Below are 27,550 nucleotides of genomic sequence, written 5' to 3'. Positions count from 1 at the left end.
TTTAGTCATTTTAATTAAATTTTGTTAAGTTTAGTTGACGTTTCAAACATTTTTCATCATAACATGTGAGTTTTTTATATAGTTTGATACATTTTGGCTTCAGTGTTAATTAAGAAACTATCATGAAACACATCTGAAATGTCAAATAAACTTAACAAAATTTTATTTGGTTAGAAAGATTAACCACGTATTTCTAAAGTTAACGAACTAAATTAGGTTAAAGTTTTAAAAATGGACTAATTTCAATTTTCACTAAAAATTAAGAGATCAAAATATTTAATCCAAAATAAAATATAACATTCATAAATTATGGCTTAAAGAAATATTTTAAAATGACTTTTATATAATACAAGATTAAATATTTTATAATTTATATTTTTATTATAAATTTAAGATGAATTTTTATAATAGATCGAAAATGAAAAATATATTTAACTTTAAAAATATATCATACTTAATATTTCTTATGGATTTAATCAAATTAAATTTTATATTTAACTATTATTTCAAAAGTAATAAACTTTTCAATAGTATTTATTCCTTGGTGCATCCTCATAGCCAATTTTTCTTTTTTTTCATTTTAATTATTTGAAGATGGAAATACAAAATGGTGATTCATTTGTGTCCTTAGTTTTTTCCGCTGAGGAACAAGTCTCGCCCAAACTGCTAGATAGGTTCAGATAGAAATCGCCACTAGACAACCAAACACTGCCTCCCCAAAAGTTGAATCGGCACACAGAAAAAAGTTGAAATCCAATGTTCAACATTAGAATTGTTCTCGGTGTTGTCACGTTTCTGATTTTCAACCATGCGGAATCAGCTTCAGAACACAGTCTGCCTCGCGTTGTCACTCCACTTCCTGCGCCTAAGATAACCAACCTTCCTCAGGTCAGTTTTCAATTTCTTACGTTATTTTTTTCTTTTTTTAGAGTTCGATGGTTTTGGTTTGCTTGAGAAGGAAGCATGACTCGGTTCAGTAACAGTTTCAAGGACAGCACAAGGAGAGTTTGTACTGGGGAACGTATCGTCCTCAGGTCTATCTGGGAGTTCGTGCCAGGTTCATTCTTACAAACTCTCAAGCCAAACAGTTTTTTGTTTAATATTTAAAATTAATATTGTAGTTATATTTACTGTGAAAGCACCTTGGTTTCCGTGTCTGGTAAGAAGAGTATAATTTAAAAAATTAAAATAGGAGTTAAATATATTTTGATTTTTAGATAATAAAAATTAGAATTAATTATTTTTTAAAATTTTTATTTAATTCAGTATCTCAACTTTAAAAATATGTGAACATAATTTTTTAAATAAATTTTGTTAAATTTATTTGACATTTTAAATGTATTTCTCAATTAATATTGAAACGAAGATATGCCAAACAATATAAATAACTCAAATATTATCATGCAAAATGTATTTGAAATGTTAAATAAATTTAATACAATTTGGTTAAAAATAATTAAGTTCATGTATTTCTACAAATGAGAGACTAAATTGATCCAAAATTTTAAAGATAGACTAATTCCAATTTTCGTAAAAGTAAAAGGACCAAATAAACCTTTAAAATAAAACTAACAATGTGAGGATAAAAATTGAGAAATATTTTTAGTAGAAGGATAACATTTTTTTAAGACCGACATATATTTTATCAAATAAAAAATTGATTTTAATTTAATTTATGTAATTAATAAAGAGATTCTCCTTTTGTAATAGTAATTACATAATTGAGTATAGAACTTGGTTATAGAAACGAGATTCAGACATACACAAATATAAAATCATAGAATAGTCGTAGTCTTACACAATTAAGTTTCTACAAAGTCTTATATAAAACATCTCCATATTTTACATCAACAACCATCAGACTATGATGTATGCTACAAAAATTTTATATTATGTACATCCATCAAACCAAGGAAACAAACACTATATTGAGGCGCATTTATCCGACTGTTATCACCATTAGCTCCTAAAACATTTGTTATTTATGCCAAAATGACGATCATCGCAAAGGAAAAGAAAATACAACCATAAGCAAAAGAGGATAAGTTAATGCTAACATGAACATACATAGACAATTTATCACTTAATATCTCACCCAATTCAAAACATAACATTTAGTCATCACACCATTCATAAATACCTAAGAAAAATATAATACTAGATTTGATATCCAGATTTATACATTGACTCGGACTCCAGAAGTCGTGCATCTGTCGTCAAATGAAATTGAAATCCATAAAACTTCAAGTGTTACAAACCAATAATAAAACCTGGTTTCCCCCTCCTCATGGCAGGATAAATTCTCTATAACTTAAAAGAAACGAAGTCCATAACTCAAAGACTAGCTATAGAAATCTCCTTAACTTTTCACCACCAAGACTCCATCCTCTACATTAGTCTAGTGGAATATAAGGATGACTTCACAAAAGGCATCCCTACTCAATGCACAACACTAACTAACTTACCATACCATTCCTCCTTAGGAAAAATATGGCCATGCAACCAAAATATACATACAAAACAACATGTCTTATCCCTTTATATTAAATAACATCCTTGAAACATTTCATAGTTTTGATACTCCTTAATCATTTCCTCGTCATCTATATTTTTCATAACACATATCCAATTTATATAAATAAAATTATTTCATCACATTGGCATGCCTTATTTTTGCATATATCACATTCATTTATCATTCCCAAAACAAATACTTTTATATCAAGATCAACCCACAACAATAATGAGAACATACTGACTCATCATATAAAAATACTATTCTTAAAAGAGAAACATAAAATATTATGCAATCATGAAAAATTAATTGGTCTAACTACAAACTTTAAAACAACATCCCACCAATCAAAGTAACCATTCATGTGTCTAGGACCTATGTTAAAAATTCTAGCTTGATCTAACGGTTAACGAAGCAGGAATCCCATTTTTTCGAAGATGATGCAAACTAGAAAACATGGTGGCGCCCAACACTGTAAAAGTAGCGATAAACACACAACTTTACGTACAATTCCAGCTAACTCATTTTAGTTCAGAAATCTATAACTCTAGGCTCAATACCATAACTCTCATACACAAACAACTATGAAACAGAAATCAATAAGCAATTAAATAAAATTAGCTTCCCTCTCCTTAACCAAGGATGTTTCCCTCAAACAAGGATTTCTCTAAAACACCAAAACACACAGGATGCCCTTGACAAACAACAATAACCTTCGTTAGAGTTTTAAGACTACCATTAGGATCAGAGAGCAACAAGAGCCACCAAGGTCAACATTGAGTCACATGCACTACTCTAGAAGTCACATGCGACTCAAGACCTAAAATACCTAAAAAGGAGCAAAACAATAACTTACTCTATTTAACTTTTTGATATGTGAATTTTGTGGAACTTCTTACTAGGAACAATCCTCTGGTTAGACTAATGTCAAAAACTAAGAGAAAAGGCAGAAAGAACTCGATAAATAATGTTTAGAGAAAATGTGATTTTTATAAAAATGAAATTTTCTTATTAAAAACTTTTATATAATTTAACCTTTTATTATTAAAATATTGAAATGTTATTTTTTACAAAGAGCACCACCGCTCTAAAGCCATTTTATAGATTCTCACACCTTTTAGTATGAACAATTTTTTTCATTTTAATTTTTAAATAAATAATTTTTTAAATTTAAATAAATATTCATAATAAGCAAAATTATTTAATAATAAAATAATTACCTATAATAGAATTATAAAAATATTTATTTTTGTAATTTTATTTTTATAAAATTCATTTTATAATATAATAATATTTTTTATTTTAATATTTAAAGTTATTTTATAATTTAATATTTTTTGTTTTTATAATTTTTTATATTGATAATTTTTTTGGTATAATAAAAAAAGTAAACAGACTCATGTGATTCCCCTAGAAAAATATAAGAGTATTTAAATAAAAATAACAAGAAAAAATTTATGATTGCTTGAAAGATAAAAATTCTATTTAAAATGATAAAAATAGTTATGTCAAATTGTATGATATTTAATAGATAAGTAATTATTAAAAAATATTAGAATATTTCATTTATTTAAGCGGTTTAATAAAATTAATTTTAATAATGAAACTACAAAAACTGAAACTTTTTGGTTTAATTGATTTTATATTTAAATTAGTTAATCACTTGAGATGAAATTCAAAACGTTTAATATTGATAACTTTGTCAAATTAATAACTTGATAATTATTAATTACTTTTCTTATTTTGAAAGCTTTAAGGCTTACCTCCCTGTGCTTGTTTTAGATATGACTGATTTTGGAGAAACTTTTTAAGGTTAAAAACATTTAGTTTAAGAAATTTTATAGAAGCAATCATTCTAGCTTTGTTTTTACTTTTGGTTGTGGTGTGTTGATTGTATTTCAGGACTCCAAAATCTTTGATTGCTGGATTGATGTGGATTGTAGTGAAGAATAGCAAATATCACTTGCGGCATGTGTGCAAACATGAAGATGACCTAAGTACTTATGGTTGGACTAAGCACAATGGACGTGATTTTGGACATCAAGTGCTGCTTGACCAGGGCGTGGCATTAACTACTGCCTTTTTAAAATCTAAAGAGGAAGGCAGTGGCTATGGAGGGGATTGGGCAATTCGAATTAGTGTGCAAGCTGATAAGTGGGTGATGTTACCAACTTCATAGCACTTTCATGCATTCACGCCACAGCATTTTGTTCCTAGTTTTTCCTTATACAGGTTATCTTTAATTGTTTTACCACTAGTCTTTGTTCTTGTCCAACTTCAGGTCCAAGTGGAATGAGGAATTTGGAACAGGTGCCCATCTTTTTTTCTATATAGCAGACGAAGGTGCTAATGCTCTAAATTTAAGTAGACAAAACTTAAACACTCTTGAGGATTCTTTACTGGCATCTGGGTCTCATGCGGACATTGGAGACTGGCAGCTTCATCTGAAATCAATGGTAATGCTTGCTTGGAAATAGTGCATGGTCGAATGTTATTTTTTGTGCAACTCGTACTTGTATTGTATTCTTTGGAGACCTGTAATTTAATTTCTTATGCCTGGTAATAACCGGTTATTCTCTTCCATGTATTTTTTTTTTTTCTCTTTTAGGATGATTTGGAGCTGCATTATTCTGGATTTCGCACTCCTCATTTTCACAATTTGTCTGATCTTGTCGAGGAAAATCTTTCATCACAAGTATGTTAGGGTTTTCAGTTCAATTTTTCTAATGAGGCTAATGCTTAGCATTTGTGGTTGTCGAGGTTAGTATTTATTTATTTTGGGTCTTGCCTTCATATCTCCACATTTTGTGCTGTCTTAGTAGATAAGAAAGAATGCTCCACCGCTGCTATCTGACTCATCGGATGATTCTCCAAATGTATTAGTTTTTCAGGTAATATATACAATTTAATTGATATGGAAGCGTATTAGGCAAGAAAATAAAAGTATCCTGAGAAAGATTGGAACTTTCTTTATTGGAGAATTCTTCTCTGAAATAACTATTTCCATGATGAGAAGATAAACCTGAATGGTTGATTACAGATGTCCAAGACTTGAGATCCTAGTCTCTCCTCGACTAGCAAATTTCTCAAAAACGAACCCCTTTCCCTTCCTACATTCTCTTTATATCAGTATAACTTCATAACTAAGTTATAACTAATTTTCCTTGTTACAAAGTCTCATTAACAGAGGCAGGCCCACAAGAATTGGGCGTAACTCTACATCCCTTCCCATATGGTTTTTCTATCATATGCACTTCTCATTCTTTATTCATGCTACAGATTATTGGTGGATTTTCTTTCACAACAGATGTTATATTTATTTCTGGAACTCATTCAGAAAGTTCAAGAGTGGAAGAGCGTGTCAGTAGTCTTTCAGGTTTTATTCCACTTCTCTAGAGTGTTTATCCAAAATATGCTTTCATGTATAAGAAGCGCAAATTTTAGTTCTTTACTTGTTGCAAGAATGTTGAAAATATATACTTTAACTATATGTAAATTTGAATTTAAATGAGATAATTTTTTTGTTTCAAATTTTAAAATACTCTTTAGACATAGAGAAAGATATTATGTTACTGTGTAGATTTAGAAAATTAATATTAAGATATTGTTATTAGTGTATTGTTTCGAAATATGCTGGGATGGATAGCCCGTGCAGAAAAATTTCTGAAGTGCAGAACGTTAATGAAGCGGAAAAATTACGTTTGGCTCTTAAGTGCATGGAGGAGAACGCAAATCATTGGTTTAAGTTTTGGTGCCACAAGACCAAGAACTTGGGAGGATTTCACATCTGTATTGAGTTTAAGATTTGGTGGTAGGGAACGCAGTACCGTATATGAAAAATTAGAAGTTATATGACAACATGAAAAGGTTGAAGATTACATCCAGGAGTTTGAATTATTGGTGTCGCATGTTCCTCGAACATGAAAAGATCTGGGGTATTTCTTTGTGGGGTTCCAACCAAACATTCGAAATCAGATTTGTCCACATAATCCAAAGGACCTCACTAGAGTAATGTAAATTGCTCGCGTGGAGGAAACTATGCATGGATCGCATAATACATCTAATTTTTGGTATCATGGAATAAGTGCGATGGTATCATGAGTTGAAATCTTCAATAACACCAATAATACGCAAGTTTCAAATGGCATGGACAGCACTTCGAGGGTGAGAACACTGGCCAGCACACAAGGATCAAGAATAAGAGGATGGTGTTTTCATTGTGCAGGAGCCAGCAGTTCAAGACACCGTTGTCCAGAGAAAATTTTAGGAGTAATAATCTTGGCTGAAGATGAGGATTCAAGAGACATGAGAGTATATGGAGAAAAATCAGGAGGAGAATTTTGATCAAGATTGTCATTATATGGACTTATCCATTTTTTCTGCAGGATGACCCAATCTCACTTTATAAATATGCAGGGAGAAGTGAGGGGAAGATCCGTGTTGGTTTTGATCGATAGCGGGGTAAGTCACAACATCATTTCCTCAAATTTGGTGTGGTTACATGGTCTACAAGTGGGAACAGCTCCATTTTACAATGTAAGACTTGGAGATGGACAACGTAAGCAAACACAAGGTTGTTCCAGGATGCAGAAGTGTAGCTGGAAGAATACAGGGTCAAGGAAACTTTTTTTTTGTTTGAGCTAGGAGGAATATATTTGATCTTAAGGGTAACATGGTTGGCAACATTAGAAGATGTTAAGATGAATTAGAGGACTTTATCCATGAATTTCTGCATACAAGGCCGACAGATCATATGAAGTTGTTTCCATCATATGGGGAAGGAAAAATGCTGAACTTTTGGTAGGAGATGAAGAGAAGAACAACTTATCTGAAAAGTAGTGAAAAGAATTGGGAATTATTCTAAAAAATTTTGAAAGGGATGCCACCTTACATGGATGTTGATCACAAAAATTCTGATCAAATCTGGAGTAGACCGAGTGAATGTGAGGCGTTATCGATACCCACATCTATTAAAAATTGAAATCAAAGGTCAGGTCAGGTGGGGAAAATGCTGAAATCGGACTTTTAGAAGGCAATTAAGATGTCAGATTATGTCTTGTGTTTTTATAGAGGAATTGTTAGGGGAAACCCTATGCCTGTCTTTAAATCTACCCTAAAACCAAATCATTTCTATAACTTGTCCTGATTCAGTGTGTTTATTTCTGTTGTTCGACAATTTTTGGTTTATCGCAGGGTCCTTTTGCATTAAACATTATGCATGTAAAGACAATGGGACTACTTTTTACTGAACTTGTAGAATATTTTATTCTGATTAACATTAACTTGCGAAATGCTAAGTATATGTGTAAATCTTGTTTTGTTCTCGATGTTAGGAACCTCATTGTACAATCAACTGAAATATAAAGAGAAAGCATTTGATGAAAAGTTTGAAGAAATTTTCAATTTAGAAGAGAAGGTACTAAGTTCTTTGTCCTTTGACTTATTTATGTTTTGTATTAAGCTATCTGTCGTATTGAATTATCCATAATTGTTGTTTCGTCTTTTGATGCGCTATGAATCTCGGAAGTTAAATTTAATTAAATAAATTCGTTCAGAAGTTTATCTTAAAAATGAATTCTTTATCGTAGTAGTGAATTTCCAGGTGGATTCAGAATCCATATCTGTTGGTAAGGCAGCTGTGGGAAACTTATTAGGTGGCATCGGCTACTTCTATGGTCAGTCAAAAATTGCTGTTTCAAGAACCGACAATGTAAGTTTCTTTAGTAGTTTAGTCTATTATTTATAGTTCTTATGGAAGATTTTTCCCAGGCCACCCCTTAACTGCATATCACTTGACACGAATATTATCGTAATATTTCGTGTGCTTATTTACAACTTTGTAAAATTAAAGATGAGAGAAAAAGTGCAATTCTATTCTATTCTCGGAACATAAAACCCGAAGAACATCGATAAGAGAGGAAATTTTATGGAAGAAAGGTTCTGACACAATTACTTGATTGTAGTTTTACAAGAAAATAGTCTATTGAATCCAACCTTTTGTTACTGAATTAAGAATCTGATTCTATAGAATATTGTTGCGACAATTTGCTAGCGAAGGCTGTATTTATAAACGCAATGGTATTGTGCAGAACATTGTTTGTGAAATTTCTTGGGATTATGGTTCTTTTATCCAACTCGATTAATCTCTGGAATGATTTTTCAGCTCCGAGATCATGTTAATTATATATCATATTGGCCTGCTGAGCTTTACACAGCAATACCATGTCGACCTTCCTTTCCAAGAGGATTTTTATGGGATGAAGGTTTTCATCAACTTATAATCTGGTGAGTGTTTGGTGCAAATAGTATCCTTTATGAGCATCACTATCATTTCTCTTGTTTGAAATTCAGTTAAGTTCATGTCTGCATTTTCTTGACTGCATAAGGCTTACTGGTATTGTTTACAAACAAATAATGTGTGATATTTAAATATGCTCTATTTGATCTTGTGCACACTAACCAGGCGTTGGGATATCCATATTTCACTGGACATCATTGGACACTGGTTAGATTTGATGAATGCTGATGGATGGATACCTCGTGAACAAATTCTCGGAGATGAAGCACTGAGGTGTAGTTCAAAACATTTAGTTTAAGTTTTTAGGTGTTCTAATGAGTTTAGATTCTTCTTCACTTGCATGCAGCCGGGTCCCTGAGGAATATGTTCCTCAGCATCCTACTAATGGAAATCCTCCAACTCTGTTTTTAGCATTAAGCGGTACCTTTTCTCTTTTCCCTTTTCTCTTTTCCCTTTTTCTACTGTCCCTTTTCTAGTTATAGCGATCCCTATTTCTTTCAAGAAAATGAGTCTTTATTTCAAAAAGAGGTTTGCGTATATTATTCATAAGACATGATTTTATTATTTTATCTTTTTTTTTTTTATGAAATATTGTTAATGTTTTACTGTATTAAGTATTTAAGATGGTAGATGTCAAAAAAATCTGTACATGTAAGTATTTACAAATAAAACTTGTAATGGATAGGCAATGGATATTATAAATAGATACTTGAGGATAAAAATTACAAGTATTTTATATATCCACATGTTAACGAGACCGATACGGGTATCATAGATACCCGTACCCAATATATTCTAATTCAAATTAAAAAATTTTAAAAACATAATTAAAACATTAACACATTGATTTTGAATGTGTTATTTTTTATTAATTGGTTTTAAAAAATTCACATTTCTTTGTAAACTGTCATTCAACACTATTTAAATTTAAATGAGTTATTTGTACTTTGTTTGAAATTTATAAATATTATCTATTGTATTTTTATTTGAATTTATGTAAGTACCTGTATAACGGATATCCATATGGATATGATACCGGCATGAGACGGATATCTATTTAGCGTGTACGGTACAAAATAATTACTACATATTCATATCTTACCCGCCCTATTCATATTCCTAGATAAGATGATTGCAATTATACTATTATTAATTAGATACTTTAATATTATTTTAATTATTTTAGCTATTATATTATTTAGCATATTTATTTTACTACTTCAGGGGTATACGTTGTTTTATTTTTATTATTTTTCGTTCTATATTGTGTATTTTCAAAGCTATTTTTACTTTTTTTTCCTAAATATCTTTTGTCCATTCAGAGCTTTGTTATTTTACTTATTTTAAATTTGAAGAGAAATATGATCAAATATAATATAAAATTAATAATAAATACTTATAATGTGAAAAATAGAAAATATATAAGTAAATAAATTTAATTGATCTATAAATAAAAAGCTATAAATTAATTAGCAACTAAAATTACAAGTACCCTTAAAATATATTTTATCAGTAAAAAATTTAAATTTTTATAAAAATCTTTTATATAGATAACTAGATCCGTCATTTTTACATTTTTCAAGCTACTTTTCACTTGGAATTTAAATGAACTAACACCTAGTAAAGATTGCTAGGTGATAAATATTATAAAAATAAAATAAAATAAATTGATCTAAAATTTAATTTGTAAAAAATTTCTTCTTTATAAATTGGTTTTAACTGATGAAAAAGTTTATTTATTTATTATTTTTTATTTTTTCTCTAAGAAATAGTTATAGGCAACTTCATCCAAACATATCTTTTAATTTAATCAGTTATAGTAAATTTTTATTCTAATTTCATCCAAGCATAGCTTAAAGCTTAAACCCTTTCAGCTACTACATACAGTTTCAACTTCTAACTTTCGAACTAAGTTAGCTAAAGATCTTTTGAGAATATCTAGATAGCCTTAGGTGTTTCTGAGTAATAACTTTATGGAGACCGTTTGAGAATTTATATGAAGTACATTATATCAATAAACATTACTTTGGGTCGGAAAATGTTATTACTTGTTGAAAATATTGATGCTGCTGAAAAGAGGAAACTTTTTTATGCTTTGTAAATCATATGCAGCACGAAGATTTAAGAGAAGAATATGAAAGTTATCGCCCCCTCATTTACACAGTCACAGTTCGTAGTAGGGAACAAGATTTTATTTATTTGTTTATTTATTTATGTAAGTGTTTTTTTGTAGAGATAATAAATGGCTTGAAGAATAATGAGTTTACTGCAATGGATAAAACTGACATCCTTGTATTCCTGGACCGTGCCTTTGTTCGATTAGAAGCATGGTTCCAATGGTTCCATACAACTCAATCAGGTATGCTCTATAAATGCACCTATGTTCTGATTTTGCACGGTTAAAATTATTTTTTTAATCTTTTAAATAATTATTATAAAAAATTAATTAGATCTCTAACTTTTAATGTAGTCTTTTAATTTTATAAAATAATTTAATTTGATATTTTTGTTTTTCGTTATATTAATGGTAGATTTTCGTTAAAATTAATATACCACATCATTTCATCGACCAATCTAAATATTCAACATATAAAGAAAAAATCTAATTAAATTAATTTAATAATTAAAGAACTAAATTGAATTAAATAAGAAAATAAGGGATATCATTGAAATGTTTTATGAAGTTAGATGAGGAAAATAGGAATTTAACCGACATGGTTTGTTTGGGAACTTCCATTCCCTTCTTTTACTGTTACCAGGGAAACAGATGAGCAGCTACTACTGGCATGGACGGGACAATAAGACCATATATGAATTAAATCCCAAGGTTCTATTCTACATGCATTCTTTTTGCCCTGTACTTGTGTGCAAGAGTTCCCTGTCCATAATGAAGACACATGAAAGTAACAAACATTATTTCTGACATTTCCAGACCCTGTCCTCTGGATTTGATGATTATCCGCGTGCTTCACACCCAACTGCTGACGAACGCCATGTGGATCTTAGATGTTGGATACTACTTGCAGCAGAATGTTTGCATTCCATTGAAGAGTTATTGTATAAAGAAACTAAACCTGGCATGGTATGAATTCGAATAATAAATTCAACAATACTGTAATAATGCATTCTGAATTTTAGATATCAAGTAGCCTAAATGTATGCAGCAGAAAGTTAAATCACCTAAGTTAATTGATATATTTAATGAAATGAATTACGCAGAATTATGGTTCCACTGCCCAATTGCTATCAGATATCGAGTTACTGAACCAGGTATTTTACCTTCGCTCCCTCTCTCCCTTTCTTCGGAGTTGTTGCAATTTGTTGTGTGTTGGTGATACAGTATAGTTGAATATGAGCAAATAGTGAATATCATTCTCCTTTCGCAATTTACAGATGCATTTTGATGATGCATATGGAGCTTATTTTGACTTTGGGAATCATACAGAAAAGGTAAACTGTGTAGTTGTTTATGCATAATGTTGCAAGGTTAACAATGCATGGGTCCTTGTTAATGTCTAGAAAATTGAGATATTGTTCACGTGCTAGGTTCAACTTAAATGGAAAGATGTGGATATAGGACACAACCATGCTGATCGCCAACTTGTCAGGGATGTTTTAGAGAGGCCTGTGTTGAGATTGGTTCCTCACATTGGTTATGTTAGCCTATTCCCATTCATGGGGAAGATCATTCCATCTGTAAGTAATGATCCTATCATCAATATTATGAATTTTTATGCCAAGAATTATGAATATTTTGTTACCACCATCTCATTCAGGGATCATGGATTCTGGAAAAGCAGCTTCAACTCATTTCAAATGATAGCCTCTTTTGGACTGACTATGGACTACGATCGCTTGCCACCACAAGGTGTACAAGTTATGCTCAAATGTATCTTTAATGGATTTAGTTGAGTGATCTTATTCAGCATATGTTGATTATGGTGAACCCAAACCTAATTGCTTTTCACAGCTCCTTGTATATGAAATTCAACTCAGAGTCTGAGGGCCCATATTGGAGAGGTCAAATTTGGATGAACATAAATTACAGAATTCTTTCAGCGCTCCACCATTACTCCAAAGGTAATATGAACAGATCAGGCCTAGACAAAATATCTGCAAATATTTCACTGCATTCATTCATATCTTTTTATGAACTTTGTAGAGAATGGACCATATCAGGACAGAGCCAAAGCTATCTACAAACAATTGAGAAGCAATTTAATTAGGTATCAGTAGCATTGTAATCTTGTTTACAGATATGGGTTGGTTTTCAAAAATAATTTCTATCTTAATGCAGAAATATAGTACGCAATTATAAAGAGACTGGATTTTTATGGGAACAGTATGATCAGAATAGCGGGGAGGGAAAAGGGTCGCATCCATTTACTGGCTGGACATCTCTTGTTGTATTAGTCATGGCGGAAGAATATGACAGAGTTTAGCACATTATCCAATTCTCATAATGCTATCATACTGCAACAAAGCATTATAAACCTCCACCAATCCCCTTGGTGAGTAATGAATAATGTACTCATCATATGATTAGAACATGCTTAGCCCTCTCGATAACGGCCAAAATACTGTCCAATCTTTTGTTCCAATAGCAAACTTGGCAAATGTATTCTTGGTATAAATATAGTGTACGTACTTGTAAAGAAGTATGTTCATGTTTCAAATTATGTGATGTGAACTTTTGAAGTATTAAACTTTTTCTACATGGATACTAATGTTTGTTATCAACTATCTTTATCTATTGAACAAAAAATAGACACAATCTCTTCAAACATTCGGTACTCATCATCTATCACAAATTGTATTTTCAAAACGTAACTCGTAGTTTACTTTTATAATCTTATAATAGAAAACTAATGTTAAAGCAAAGTTCAACATCGCTCTAGTTTTGATTAAGTGTTTGTTAGCACAAAAATACGAAGCATAAAGATTCTTTGATTGAAAGAACAAATTGTGAAAAAGAGTTGATCATGTAAACCCCAAGTGTTTTATCTAATAGACTTTGCAACACATTACAATTTTCACAATGAAATATTCAACGAACAAAAAGTGTACACGGACTTCAACCTTACATTATACCTGATCAAAATATTGCTGAAGATTATTATTGTGTTACTACTGCCTAGATAACTCATAAAGCATAAGTTTGCTCAAGATGTCTTGGGATAATAAGAGCTAAAGTTGTTTTATTTCAACAATCGTCTTGGCACAAGCTTATGTTAACTCTAGTTTTTACAATCTTTGTTTTTACTTCATTTTGAGTGAAAAGTTTTCTAACTTAGTATTGATAAGTAATATCAGCTATCAAGTACGACTAGCTATTAAAATGTTGCTTAAAAGGAGATTGACATTTAATGCTACATGAAACATATTTAATCCACCCTTTCGTTCACATTCATTTAACAAAATAATATGAAATTATCTAATTTCGAAAGCTTTCAATAGTTAAAAAGAGATTTGCAATGACTCCTTCTTCTAAATTCTATATAAGGTTATCTTTTTGAAGAAAAAGATAGTGAAGTGATCAATTAGAGCAACACAAAGTTGAGATTGAAATTTTTAAAGAGAAGGACATGCATATATAAATAGCTAAAAAACTACAGATATATTAAAAAGTTGGTTAAAATACATATATTTGGTCCATATTTCGTTCAATTGGTCAATTTAGTCTTAATATATATTTTTTTGTTAAATTAGGTTCTAATTTTCGTCAATTTTATTAAATTTGGTCTTTTCTTGCTAATGTCTTTTAAATAATTAACGATAATGAGTAGTAACTGTCATGTGGTTTTTTTTTTAAATGTTCACGTGTTAATCCAACGGCATGTCACGTGTCAACCCTACAATGTCCCATGTGTCAAATTTAATGTTTTATATTAAATTTGGTTCTTATGTTAGTTTTTTTTTTCAATTTACTCCTACTTTTTTTGTTAAAATGAAACAATTTTATTCCTCTCCACCAAATATAATTTTATTTAAATGTGACAATTATGTTTTTATTAGAATTCACATTTTTGTTAAATATTTTTTATTTAGGATTACAATTAGTTTAAATTTAGAAAAAAAAATTTAAAAATGATGATTAATATCACTGATCTAAAATTTTAAGAGGCTAAAAATTGTTTAATCACAATCTGAAAATTTTAAAAAACACACCTAATTTTACCATTATTTGATTTGATTACGAAATTAAGGATGAATGTTTTGAGAGATGAAATTAAGAGGTTAGTTTGTTGCATGTTTCAACTAGTGCACCGGATGTTTACATTTGTAAAAAAAGGAAAGTATTAATGTCATCTGTAAGAAAGAAAAAAACAAACAAACTGAGAACTGGATGTCTATATCCAGTAGAGTCTAGAGTTTAGAAAAAAATAAATGAGTAAATACCATATATTAATATTCGTAGGAGACAAAAGAAAATTCAAATAAGGAACCGGATGTCGTAAATAAAATTTGGGGGTGAGGCTCAATTATTGTGTATTAATTAAGTGAGAAAAAGAGTAAATTTATTTTAACCGATGACAAAATAGGAATTTAAAAATAGTGTGGGATGTAAGAGAACTGATCGGAGGTGTAGGAAGAAACCCTTTGAGCCCAATCAACACTCCACGGCCATGTCCATTAACAATGAAGTCACCGGTCTTCTCCCTTCCGAACACCACTGTTACCATACACTGGCCAAAATCACCTAGTCATACCAAAACATCTGCTACGCTATTACTCCCTCCATTTGAACTCCAAATTCCTAGGCATGCAGTAGCATGAATCTCTGATCCGCGGAAAATGACCGGAAGTGGAAGAACCGCCGTTCGGAGCAGAGCGAAGTCCCTCTCTGACGCCGATTCTCGTCGAGAAAGGAGACCTCTGTTGAATCGGCACAGAGAGAGAAGCAAATACGGAAGCTCCATTCCGATATTCAATACTGCCAATCTCAAAGTGGTGCTCGGCATATGCTTCGTGGCATTCTTCACCATCTTCTTTATGATCCGCCACCTAACGAATTCCGCAACAGAACCGAAGCTTCCTCGCGCCGTTACGCCATTTCCCGCGCCAAAGATAATGGACCTACCTCAGGTCAACTTTCTACTTCTCCGTTGTTGTTTTTTTCGATTCTTAGAATTTTGATGATTTTGGTGTACACGGAGATAGTAGAATGACGTGGTTTGGTGACAGTTTCAAGGCGAGCACAAGGAGAGTTTGTATTGGGGAACTTATCGGCCTCACACGTATTTTGGGATTCGTGCCAGGTATGATTTTTAACTTCTGTGAATTCAGGCGTAGTTATTTTGGAAAAAGTATGTTCTTGAGGTGCGTTTTTTATTATTGAAAGATAAAAATACCGGGTATATGCAGACTCTTTGCTTTATTTTATTTGCGCAGAAATGGAGTTATGAAAGTAGATAGATTATTTTGGTAGTAAAGGCTTGTAGTGTTAAAGGTGTGCAGTCTGAATATATTTCGAGTTGGGTATAATTTGAATGATCTGTGCAGGGAAATTGCCCATCACCCAGAAATATTGTGCCAAATTATGGCTTAGATTGTGTTCAGGATGTCAGTGTCCGCACCATTTGATTGAGAAAGCAAGCATTCTCACTTTTTTGTGTGGTTGGTGGTGGTGTTTCTATTCAGGACTCCCAAATCTTTGATGGCTGGATTAATGTGGATTGGTGTGAAGGATGGCAGATATCATTTGCGGCATGTCTGCAGACATGAGGATGACCTGAGTACTTATGGTTGGACAAAGCACAATGGACGTGATTTTGGACATCAAGTACTTGTTGACCATGGCATGACCTTGACTACAAGGTTTTTAAAATCAAAAGTAGAAGACAGTGGTTATGGAGGGGATTGGGCAGTTCAAATTAATGTGGGAATTGACAAGTGAGTGATGTTATCAACTTCAAATCACTTTTCATGTGTACTGCTGCAGAACAATTTTTTTTTTGTAGTTTTTCTTACTGCATTGTAACGCTACCTGGTACCCTTCTTAATTTTGAGTTACTTGTAATTTTTCGTTTGACATATTTCCTGAATTAACTATAACACATTTCCCAATATCCTAATGAGCAGTAACTTGGTTCTTAATTTTACTGCTGAAGTTTTTCTTTTCATTGTTTTAGTCTCTGCATGCTTTGCTTTATTTAGTTATCTATTGAGTGCTTTTGTTCTTTTGGTCCAATCTCAGGTCTAAGTGGAATGAAGAATTTGGCAAAGGTGCTCAGCTCTTCTTCTATTTGGCTGATGAAGCTGGTAATGCTCTAGATGTAAGCAGAGAAAACTTGAACATTCATGAAGATTCTTTGCTTGCAACTGGCAGTCGGGGAGATATTGGAGATTGGAAGCTACATTTAAAATCCATGGTGATAATGGGAATTAGTGTGATGATTGAGTTTCAAGATTTTGTAACTTGTATTACCATTGGATATTTGTGGTTCACTGCTTGTGATTTATTTACGCATCCTTAAAGAGTGTTTCCTTCTTTCAAACAATTTAAAAATATTTGAACCTGTTATTTGTTTTCAAATGCTTTATAATTTTCAGGATGATTTGGAACTGCATTATTCAGGATTTCGCACACCTCACTTTCACAATTTGTCTGATCTTGTTGAGGAAAATCTTGCATCACAAGTAGGTTATCGTATTTCAATTCAATTTATTTGATTATCTACTTTTCATGTAATGCAAGAATGTGGTCATCTTTGACATCTTTGCTCATGTACATGTTTTAGTAGATACATAAGCATGCTCGGCTGCAGCTATCTGACTCATTAGATGATGCTCCAAATGTGTTAGTTTTTCAGGTAAATATACCATGTACACTTTCTACTACCTGATTAACATTTTTAAAGTTTGATTTATGAGACTCTCTTTATCTGTCTCACCCACCCACCCACCTACACTGACATATCTCTGACTACTATTGAAAACTTCTTTCCTGTAGTTACACTTTGTTTGTTCTGATTTTAGTGTTGTGCTTCAGATTATTGGTGGATTTCCTTTCGCAACAGATATTGTACTAATCACTGGAACTGATATAGAAAGTTCTCAAGAAGAGCGTGTCAGTATGCTTACAGGTTTTACTGCACTTCTTTACAGTGTGCAAAATCTGGCATGTATATTTGTGTGTGCATTCATGAAAAAAGGAGAAAAATCCAGTTCTTTACATTGATGTAGGAGTTGGTCATTGCTTTGGAAACCTGCTTCTCATGTTGATGGACATTGTTGGGGTTGTTTATAGAGCAGTGTGGCTAATTGTATCTGTTAATGTAATGGCTGAGATTTGGAAGACATGTCTACTTTACTTTAAAAAGCTTTTGGTTTGTCTTGTAGGCACTTTTCTTGTTTAAATGTTTTGTAATTTAATTCAAAGTGGACTAGGCTACTCTTACTAAATTTATAGAATATTTTATTCTAATTGACATTAGGATGCTACGTGCTCGTGTGTAATTTCTTTGTTATTCTGCTGAATATTAGGTACCTCACTTTCCAATCAACTGAAATATAAAGAACAGGAGTTTGACCAAAAGTTTGAGAAAATCTTCAATTTGGCCGAGAAGGTACTAGTTGTCTTTCCATTATATATATATATATATATATATATATATATATATATATATATATATAATTCTTTCAATTTCAAAATTTTAGTGCCAATTTAAAGAACTTAACAACTTATTTTGACTTATCTTTTGAAATAAGCACTTGTGTATGTAAGTTTTTTGGGAAGCTTGTGTAAATAACTTGTCTTGATAAGTGATTTATAGCTTATTTTAATATTCTCTCCAGAATATTATGAAAGCAACCTTTCAATATATATGAAAACAGTTTAAATCTATTTCCTCTTCACTAGTGCTTGTTAGTACTTATTAAATAAGCCCTTGATTAAGTTTATTTAGCCAAATGAACCTTATTCTTCGATATTTGTCTTTTGATTTGTTCTGAATATCTAAAATTTCATTTGATTGAGTACATTTATTTGGAAACTTATCCTCAATAGAAATTAATTCTTTATACTTAAAGTGGATTTCCAGGTAGATTCTGAATCCATATCTGTTGCTAAGGCCGCCATTGGAAACTTATTAGGTGGCATCGGCTACTTCTATGGCCAGTCAAAAATTGCTCTTTCAAGAATCCTTAATGTGAGTTACTTTAATTTTTTATTAGTCCTTAAGTTCTAACTGAAATGCATGCCCGCCATCAGTATTGTTAAGTTGACATGTGACTATTATCATAAATGTGGAAGTTTTGTTTCATGTGTTTCATTTTCTGTCGGTTGAGAAGACATTTTAGGGATAAGAAAAAAAGAAGTAGAAGAACAGAGGATTGCAAACTAACAAAAAGGATTCTGGCTAAATTAAATTCTTCATTTGCGTCCATAAATGAATTAATGCTTACTGAAAACCTAGACAAACTAATTAACTAGGAAATCACGCTACTTATCATCAAAGAATTTACTTTGAAGCAGATATTATCTGAACACTGTTAGATTTCTCAAAAGAGTGAAAGCTATTTTATTGTAACGCCAGCACAAAAACATTATCCATGAAATTATGTCTCTAACCATAAACTTCTTAACAGCATACATTGTACCATGCCCAGTAGCCAGCCTTGTCCTTCTTATCTAATCTCGTAGAATGCTCAAATTGGATTGAATGTTCCAAGTTCTTCTTACAAACTTCACAATTCACCTGTACTATGAAAGATTAAATGTTATGAATGAATTTAGGGAGTGTAAAAAAATGGAAAAAACCTCTACAGGTTTTATGAAAAGAAAAACCTAAATGGGGAAACCTAAATTTAAGGATTTACTCCAATTTTATTATTAATTTTGTCCAAATGAAAGAGGTTAGCTTAGATGGGATCTTAGACTTCAAGAGGTAATAAAAAATATCTGTTTGAACAATCGGAGATTGGATAAAGAAGTTAAAATATTATTTCAAGTGTAGGACTTTGAAGTCTAAATCCTTGTCGGTGTCAATGAATTTAGAACTAGAACAAGACTTAAACTAATAAGAAATTTCAACCTGAAAGCTCCTGCAGAAGTAGTTGACTGGGATAAGAAGGAAAGTTGTTTGCTTTATAAAAAGTAGAAGGAAAAAAATATTTAATGGGTGATCCTGATAAGTACCCAAGTGCTTTGAGAACCCAACCTCAAAAACTAGCTATTAAGGGGGTAGAAGCAAACGTATGTACTCCACTGAACATCCCATACTACTTGATGTTGCACTTAGGCATTTCATAGTAACCAAGTCCATATCATAGCATTGACCCTAAAAGCCAACGTATTATCAGTTTTCACTCTATTACACTTTACTCAGAGACACTTCATTCAACTTCCTCTTTGGTGGAAACACAATGTAGGTAGGCTTTAGGAGATATCCTCAACCAGATTTGATTCCCATTCATAAACACCCAAATGTTTAGGGAACATGCCCTCAAAACTAGCTATCAAGGTGGAAGAACCAAACACTCAAATAGTCCACCGAGCATCTACTGAGCATCTCACACTACTCGTTGTGGGAGTCACACCCCCCATAATAACCAAGTCCCAATGAAATTCCCTGCCAGAATCTTTACTAATCTGAAAGCAAGAACAATCTCCAAATCTAAAAGGCATTTTACAAGTGAAGGAAAATTCTTAAGCACAAGCATTGGGTTTTTTTCCTTTGCAGCTTAGAGAAGATGTCAATTACATATCATATTGGCCTACTGAGCTTTACACAGCTGTACCAAGTCGATCTTTCTTTCCAAGAGGATTTTTGTGGGATGAAGGTTTTCATCAACTTATAATCTGGTTAGTTTTTTTAACTAACATCCTTCATGTCCTTCATCATCATGTTTATTCTTTTCTTGTTTGAAATTTTTATTAAGTGATGATAATGCTGTATTTTCTTGGTTGCACAAGACTTAACAATAAATTACATGTGATCTAAAAATATGCTTTATTTTCACTTGTTTGCATTAACCAGGCGTTGGGATATTCATATCTCGTTGGATATCATTGGACATTGGTTAGATTTGATGAATGTAGATGGATGGATTCCACGTGAGCAAATTCTGGGGGCTGAATCACTGAGGTGTGGTAGTATTAAACATTTATTCAAATAATTGCTGTATATATCAAGTTATGAGCAGTACCATTGACATACATTCTTCTGTACTTGTAGTCGGGTCCCTGAGGAATTTGTTCCTCAACATCCAACAAATGGAAACCCTCCAACTCTGTTTTTAGCATTAAATGGTATATGCTAACGTTCCTTTTCTATATGCCCTTCTTATATATCATTCTCTTCTAGTTATGAGAAATCTTCTTTCAAAAGAAAGGCTAGAGATTGGTTGCCATTATTAAGTTCAAGCAAGCCATAGCTTGAGTCCAAGTTGCATGTGACAGTTTTCCCCTTTCATTGAGGGGAAAACGTTCATTGAGGGTTTCCAACAAATGGAAACCCTCCAACTCTGTTTTTAGCATTAAATGGTATATGCTAACGTTCCTTTTCTATATGCCCTTCTTATATTATCATTCTCTTCTAGTTATGAGAAATCTTTTTTCAAAAGAAAGGCTAGAGATTGGTTGCCATTATTAAGTTCAAGCAAGCCATAGGTTGAGTCCAAGTTGCATGTGACAGTTTTCCCCTTTCATTGAGGGATGATATTAACGACTTTCTTGCTTGGTTATTTTTTGCCCTTCTGTGTCAATATATGTGTAACTCTTGTTTAACATTCCTAATTTAAATTTTGCATTATGCATAAGTGATCTGAGTTTGATGATACTTGAGATGTTTCTAGGTAATAAATTTATGGAGATAGTTTGACAATGTATATAAAGTACATATTATACCTATTAAATCTCAGTTTTGATCAGAAGCACGAGAAATGTTCATCTGGTGATTTTGAGCTAGGTTAAAAATGTTTTTGTAGATATAATTAGCGGCTTGAAAAATAACGAATTTACTGCAATGGATGGAAGTAAAATCTCTCTATTCCTGGAACGTGCCTTTGTTCGATTGGAAGCATGGTTCCATTGGTTTAATACAACTCAATCAGGTATAAGACTAAATACATATGCTGTCTGCTTGGGCACTCAAAATAGTTAGATTCTTTTTTACCTTTTCATTATTATTATCATCTCTTTTTAATACAGGGAAACAGATGAGCAGCTACTATTGGCATGGACGAGACAATAGGACAATGCGTGAAATAAATCCCAAGGCAATATGCATCCTCAGTATTTTGAGTTTTAAATTTCAGCACTCACTTGTCTTCAATTTCATTCAGAACTAGATATGTAGCTTAGTGGATTTACTTGCTCAAAACAATTACTAGCATGGTTTAAAGGAGGATAATGTTTAGACAACCACAAATGTGATAAATAGTATTACAACAGGACAAAATCCTACTTAAGCATAGGAGGTGGAAACATGGTTGCTCTAGAGTTCTTACCAGTTTAGGCTATTGATGGTCCATCTTAAAGAGTGCAATAGGACACTATTTTTCTGAAATACTAAATAATAAAGAATGCACGTGTCTCTCTCTTCAATCATGCATCACATTAACTGTATAAGCAATGTCTGGTCTCATATGTGATAAATAAATGAGTTTTGTTACCAGTATCTGATATTGAGTTTCTTTCTTTCTTTTTTTTTTTTTTTTTTTTTTTTTTTTTTTTTTTTGATATAGGAGAGCTCTCCTCACTTATGATTCAGTGATTCTATTTAATAGGAACTCCTGAGGTTTTACATCCCAACTTATCTCTTTCATTACAAAGATCAAATACATATTTTCTTTGGGAGATGAAAATCCCCTTTTTTTGAATAAAAACCTCTATTCCACGTAAATACCTAAGTTTTCCAAGTTCTTTCATTTCAAATTGGGTCATCAATTTTTCATTTAAAGCCAGTTTTTCTGTTTCATTATCTTTTGCAATAATCATGTCATCCACATATACCAACAATAGTGTAAGGTTACGTGTATGATCTCCTTGACTTTGCTTATATCCTAAGGAAACCATTGCCTTTATAAATCTTCCAAACCTAAGGATTTTGTTTCATGAAAGGTGACATCTATGGTGATATAGACACTTCAACTCTTAAGATAAATTAGTACCCTTGGGAGGATACCCAATAACTACACATTAAGAATTCTAGGATCTAATTTACTACAATTAGGAATATGAGGATCTAATTTACTACGATTAAGATTATGAGAGTGAAAAAAATAGAACATCCAAATACTCGACAAGGTAGGCTTGACACTAGGGGTGTAGGGAGGAAAAAGACAAAAAAGACTCAATAAGGCTAATGTTATTCAAGATATGAGTGAGTAACCTGTTAATGAGGTATGTGGCTGTTAACACAACTTCTCCCTAAGTGGTATTGGGAATAGAAATCTCGAAAATGACAATTCTTCCCTTCACATATTTAGTACAATTATCAGACCTAATTCATTTGATGTATTTTCCAAAACTTTGAATGACCTTAGATTTATTTTTCATAATGTATGTCCAAATTACATGAGTATAATCGTCAATAAAAATACAAACTATATTGCTCTATAAATAGTTTTTAAAATATGTCCCCAGACATGAGAGTGAATCAAGTCAAATGAGAATTTATTCTTATTATTAGAGATGGGATAAGATGCTTGTGATGCTTTGACAATTAAGAAATATCACATTTGAAAGACTCAACAAACTCTATAGTGAAGAAATGAGGGAATGCCTAAGTCTTTTATGATGAAAGCATATATGGGAATTCACCAATGTTTCTGATGTTGCTTATGACATTTGTTTTGTTTTGGCCCTTGGATTCCAATAGATACAACTCTCCCCTTCTCAGCATTAAAACTGTCTTCCTTGTGACAAGGAAACACAATAAAAAGATAAGAAGTTATTGAACAATTCAAACCTTTTGTAAGCTTTTATATAGAGATATGACTATTAGTCAGTTGTGGGACATATAAAACATTCTTCAATTCAATAAATGATTCTAAAGTTATATTCTTGGATCACATATGGGTACACTATCACCATTTGCAACTGTAATGATTTGTTCTTTCATCATTTTGATGTACAATTGGCGAACGTAGGAAAAGGAGTCATGTGATGAGTTACTCCTAAATCAAAATCCAAACATCCGGACACAAAGGGCCAATAGTATTGAATATACTCTTACCTTTCATGGGTAGGGTATATGATCTGAAAGACACTCATTGATTCACTCATTGTTCTCAAATGATTAAGTTCCTCTTTAAAAGCTTTCATACCAAACAATGGAAAAAACACAAAACAAAGAGACAATAGAGATGCAGCCCTTATCCACTTTGATTTGTAACAAAAGGAACTTGTTTGGGAGAAAAACCAACAACGATGGCAAACCACACTGATGACCTTTAATGTGGTAGCACAAACAAGGCTTCCAAGATCGGGAGCTTTGATATCAACTTGAGCTATGTGAGAAAAATAATTACTTTATTGATAATAACCACACTAATTGCATTTTCATCATTTCTATTTGTGATAATCAAAACCTTTAAAATAGAGAAAAAAAAATGCTGAAATGAATAGGAAGATTCTAAAGATATTATTTCCTAATTATTATAGAGATATTATTATAAAGATATTGAGGATATTTTAGTCCTAATACTATGCTATTTACAATAGTATTGGATGGCTATATTTGTGTTTTTTAGAAACTACATGTTATAAACCACGGGCATAGGATGAGTCTGAAACCAGAATTCTCATTTGTAGTTGTTCTTTGAACTATTGCATCAAAGAATCACTTAATACAGTTATCAGTATTTATGTTGGTCAACTAAGACAAAGCTTTGCTTATCCCTATCCTTAACGATGATACCTACTTCTAACAATCACCATGGCCGGAATTTTCAGGCACTGTCCTCTGGATTGGATGATTATCCACGAGCTTCACACCCAAGTGAAGATGAGTACCACTTGGACCTTAGATGCTGGATGTTACTTGCAGCTGATTGTATGCATTCCATTCAAGAGTTACTGGATATGGAAAGCAAACCTGGCATGGTATAATTTAAAAAATAAATGGCACAGTATTATAGTAATTGTTGGCAGCAGATTAATCCCATATTAATTGACGTATTGAATGAAATAATGCAGGATTATGGTTATACTGCTAAGTTGCTATCAAATTTTGAGTTACTTAACCAGGTATTATATCTTTGATCCTTGTTTCCCTTCATATTTCATGGTGGTGGTGCCTCCATACTTGGTGATGCCTAACTGAACTAGGAAGAAAAGAGTGAGATAAAGAGTAGAGCATACAGCACATACAGTAATAGAACAAGATGGATTTGAAACGTGGAAAGAAAATTACTATGGAAAAGAAAACTTGATTTTTCCTTATTTAGAAAGACTTTCACACTGGCATCCTTTATTTTTTTTGTGCCTGATTTTTTTGTAGAAAAGAATCTTATAAAATCAGTGTGGAGAGTTCTCATCCAGGCCTTCTCCTAGCTCATTATTATGGAATTCTGAGGAATGGGGACTTGTATACGTAATAATAACCACTGATTATCGACACACTGCATGTATATGGAATCATTTTTGGAAGTTGTCAAATCATTTCAAAAGTTTGCTCTTGGCAATTGAAACTTCTAATAATGATTGTATTATGGTCCACAGAAGATTCTGTGTTTTTTTTATTATGGATAACGTATGCAGTATAACATAGAGAAAATAAACTAAATGGTTCAAAGAAGATTCTGTGTTTTTATGATGGGTAACTATGCAGTTTAACATGGAGAAAGTAAACTAAGTTTTCATTTCTTTTTAAATTGGAAGAAACAATGCAAAATATTTTTAATAATTGTTTGTTGGGGACTATAGAGAGTCAATTCAATTTGTTGCCACTGTTTGTCTAATTTGTTCTTGATGTCCTCCATACAGATGCATTTTGATGATGCATATGGTGCGTACTTTGATTTTGGAAATCATACGGAGAAGGTAGAGTATACAATTATCTTATGTTGAGAATTATTAGCAATACACTAGTTCCCTATTCACGACTGAGAATAAGAATTTCTTTACACACTTAATCATGATAGGTTCAACTTAGATGGAAAGAAGTGGAAGCAGGAAACTATGCTACTCGCCAACTTGTCCGGGATGTTACGGAGATACCTGTATTGAGATTGGTTCCTCACATTGGTTATGTTAGTTTATTCCCATTCATGGGGAGGATCATTCCACCTGTAAGTGATGTGCATTAATTCTCAATTTCCTGATTTTTCATGTTAAGAAGTAAGAATTTATTCCTTGTTTGAGTGATTTCACATGCATATTTTATATTACTGTTTTCATTCAGGAATCGTGGATTTTGGAAAAGCAGCTTGAACTCATTTCAAATCGCAGCCTCTTATGGACCAATTATGGACTGCGTTCTCTTGCGAAAACAAGGTCTTACTACCATTCTCTAATGCATTTTTTAAGGGTTACAGTGAGTGAAATTATTCAGTATATGTTGATTATAGTGGACCAAAATAATATTTCTTTTTGCACAGTTCTTTGTACATGAAGCACAACACTGAGCACGACCCTCCATACTGGAGAGGTCCAGTTTGGATAAACATGAATTACAGAATCCTTTCGGCGCTCCATCATTACTCCCAAGGTAATAATAATATGTATTTGGTTGCCATAGACAAAACTACTGCAAATAACTTGTAGAACTAAACTTTAGTTGGAATGTTGTAGAGAATGGGCCATATCAGGAGAAAGCTAAAGTTGTCTACGAAGAATTGAGAAGCAATTTAATAAGGTATTCTTTGATTTTATTTGGTTTAAAGTTATAGTTGACTTTTTGAATAATGTATGTCCTCCTTACTGCAGAAATATAGTGCGCAATTATCAACACAGTGGATTTTTGTGGGAACAGTACGATCAGATTAAGGGTAAGGGAAAAGGGGCACATCCATTTACTGGGTGGACATCGCTGGTAGTATTAATCATGGCGGAAGCATATGGCAATATTTAGGATAGACACAGCTTGGTGAGAGGCTATATGACCACTTACACTCCTTGCTTCCTTCTCATCTTTCGTTTAGGAGTAAGTGATTGTAGTTTAATTATATATATAAGAGACAGATTTTGTAAAATATTTTATTTTTGAAGCTTCCTAAATGGAATGCGAATATGATAGATACTTCTGCAGTTTTTGTTTTTGTCAACTGTTTTAAACTGAATCTTTTATATCCTCAAATAAATCACTGGAAAAACAGGTGTTTGGTTGAGTTGGAATTTGCAAATCATGCATACAGACAAGTAATAATTAATTAGTTGGAAAACCATATTTTCAAATACAAGGAGTTGTCGTTATAGTTTTTTATGAAAACATAATCCTTTTTTTTTATTTTAAAAATAGACTTCGAAATTAAATTTGAATTTGAGAGTCCCTTGTCCTAATATGGTTATGTTTAATGAAAAGGGTAAAATTCAGGTGAAATTAGTCTTGTTTACATGTGTAATGGAAAATCAGGCTATGTAGTTCTTTTTTAAAAAGGATATGTGGAAGTTACGTTTTTTTTTTGAAGATGTTTTTCTTTAACGAAAAGGGTCAAATTAATGCAAAATTAATCTTATTTGCATGTGTAATGAAAAATCAGTGATTTAGTTCGTTTCTAAAAAAGATGTGAAAGTTACGTCTTTTATAATTCACTTGAAATTAGGGAAAACGTAGGTGCGTGTATGTATT

At 32.0% G+C, this 27,550-nt stretch overlaps 2 protein-coding genes across 4 annotated transcripts; both read left to right on the top strand.

Moving 5' to 3' along the window:
* Positions 1-619: 619 nt before the first annotated feature.
* Positions 620-13,549, top strand: LOC114176371 (mannosyl-oligosaccharide glucosidase GCS1-like). 3 transcript variants are annotated; one of them, XM_028061410.2, is made up of 22 exons: positions 621-888; positions 984-1,057; positions 4,418-4,669; positions 4,797-4,971; positions 5,124-5,210; positions 5,338-5,406; positions 5,795-5,891; positions 7,849-7,931; positions 8,118-8,225; positions 8,679-8,800; positions 8,979-9,086; positions 9,160-9,233; positions 11,047-11,172; positions 11,573-11,640; positions 11,746-11,895; positions 12,033-12,083; positions 12,207-12,263; positions 12,360-12,509; positions 12,590-12,681; positions 12,784-12,893; positions 12,976-13,039; positions 13,119-13,549. In XM_028061410.2, exons 1-22 carry the CDS (start codon positions 757-759, stop codon positions 13,129-13,131), a joined length of 2,262 nt encoding a protein of 753 aa, XP_027917211.2. In that variant the 5' UTR covers positions 621-756; the 3' UTR covers positions 13,132-13,549. The 3 variants fall into 3 exon arrangements, 2 of the variants coding, with proteins under 2 accessions (XP_027917211.2, XP_027917210.2); XM_028061409.2 differs by having other exon boundaries at positions 623-888; positions 13,111-13,549; XR_014994086.1 differs by lacking the exon at positions 13,119-13,549 and having other exon boundaries at positions 620-888; positions 12,810-12,893.
* Positions 13,550-15,427: 1,878 nt separating this feature from the next.
* LOC114178344 (mannosyl-oligosaccharide glucosidase GCS1-like) lies at positions 15,428-27,089 on the top strand. The gene is made up of 22 exons (XM_028064184.2): positions 15,428-15,899; positions 15,999-16,072; positions 16,455-16,706; positions 17,011-17,185; positions 17,367-17,453; positions 17,558-17,626; positions 17,806-17,899; positions 18,300-18,382; positions 18,857-18,964; positions 20,498-20,619; positions 20,795-20,902; positions 20,993-21,066; positions 21,744-21,869; positions 21,967-22,034; positions 24,715-24,864; positions 24,958-25,008; positions 25,747-25,803; positions 25,905-26,051; positions 26,165-26,256; positions 26,361-26,470; positions 26,554-26,617; positions 26,689-27,089. Exons 1-22 carry the CDS (start codon positions 15,609-15,611, stop codon positions 26,831-26,833), a joined length of 2,547 nt encoding a protein of 848 aa, XP_027919985.2. The 5' UTR covers positions 15,428-15,608; the 3' UTR covers positions 26,834-27,089.
* Positions 27,090-27,550: the final 461 nt, after the last annotated feature.

Source organism: Vigna unguiculata, chromosome 3 (genome assembly GCF_037176805.1).
Source record: "Vigna unguiculata cultivar grain cowpea cultivar isolate G323 ecotype 2 chromosome 3, ASM3717680v1, whole genome shotgun sequence".
Taxonomy (NCBI): domain Eukaryota; kingdom Viridiplantae; phylum Streptophyta; class Magnoliopsida; order Fabales; family Fabaceae; genus Vigna; species Vigna unguiculata.
The sequence above is the reverse complement of the archived record's forward strand: the minus strand, read 5'-3'. Positions and strand labels throughout refer to the sequence as shown.

Excerpts from the sequence above, each read along its gene's own strand:
- LOC114178344 (XM_028064184.2), top strand. The coding sequence starts at position 15,609 with ATGACCGGAAGTGGAAGAACCGCCGTTCGGAGCAGAGCGAAGTCCCTC. Across the intron at positions 16,073-16,454 it reads TATTTTGGGATTCGTGCCAG|GACTCCCAAATCTTTGATGG; the intron begins GTATGATTTTTA and ends GTTTCTATTCAG. Across the intron at positions 18,383-18,856 it reads TCTTCAATTTGGCCGAGAAG|GTAGATTCTGAATCCATATC; the intron begins GTACTAGTTGTC and ends GTGGATTTCCAG.
- LOC114176371 (XM_028061409.2), top strand. The coding sequence starts at position 757 with ATGTTCAACATTAGAATTGTTCTCGGTGTTGTCACGTTTCTGATTTTC. Across the intron at positions 889-983 it reads AGATAACCAACCTTCCTCAG|TTTCAAGGACAGCACAAGGA; the intron begins GTCAGTTTTCAA and ends GTTCAGTAACAG. Across the intron at positions 4,670-4,796 it reads ATTAGTGTGCAAGCTGATAA|GTCCAAGTGGAATGAGGAAT; the intron begins GTGGGTGATGTT and ends GTCCAACTTCAG.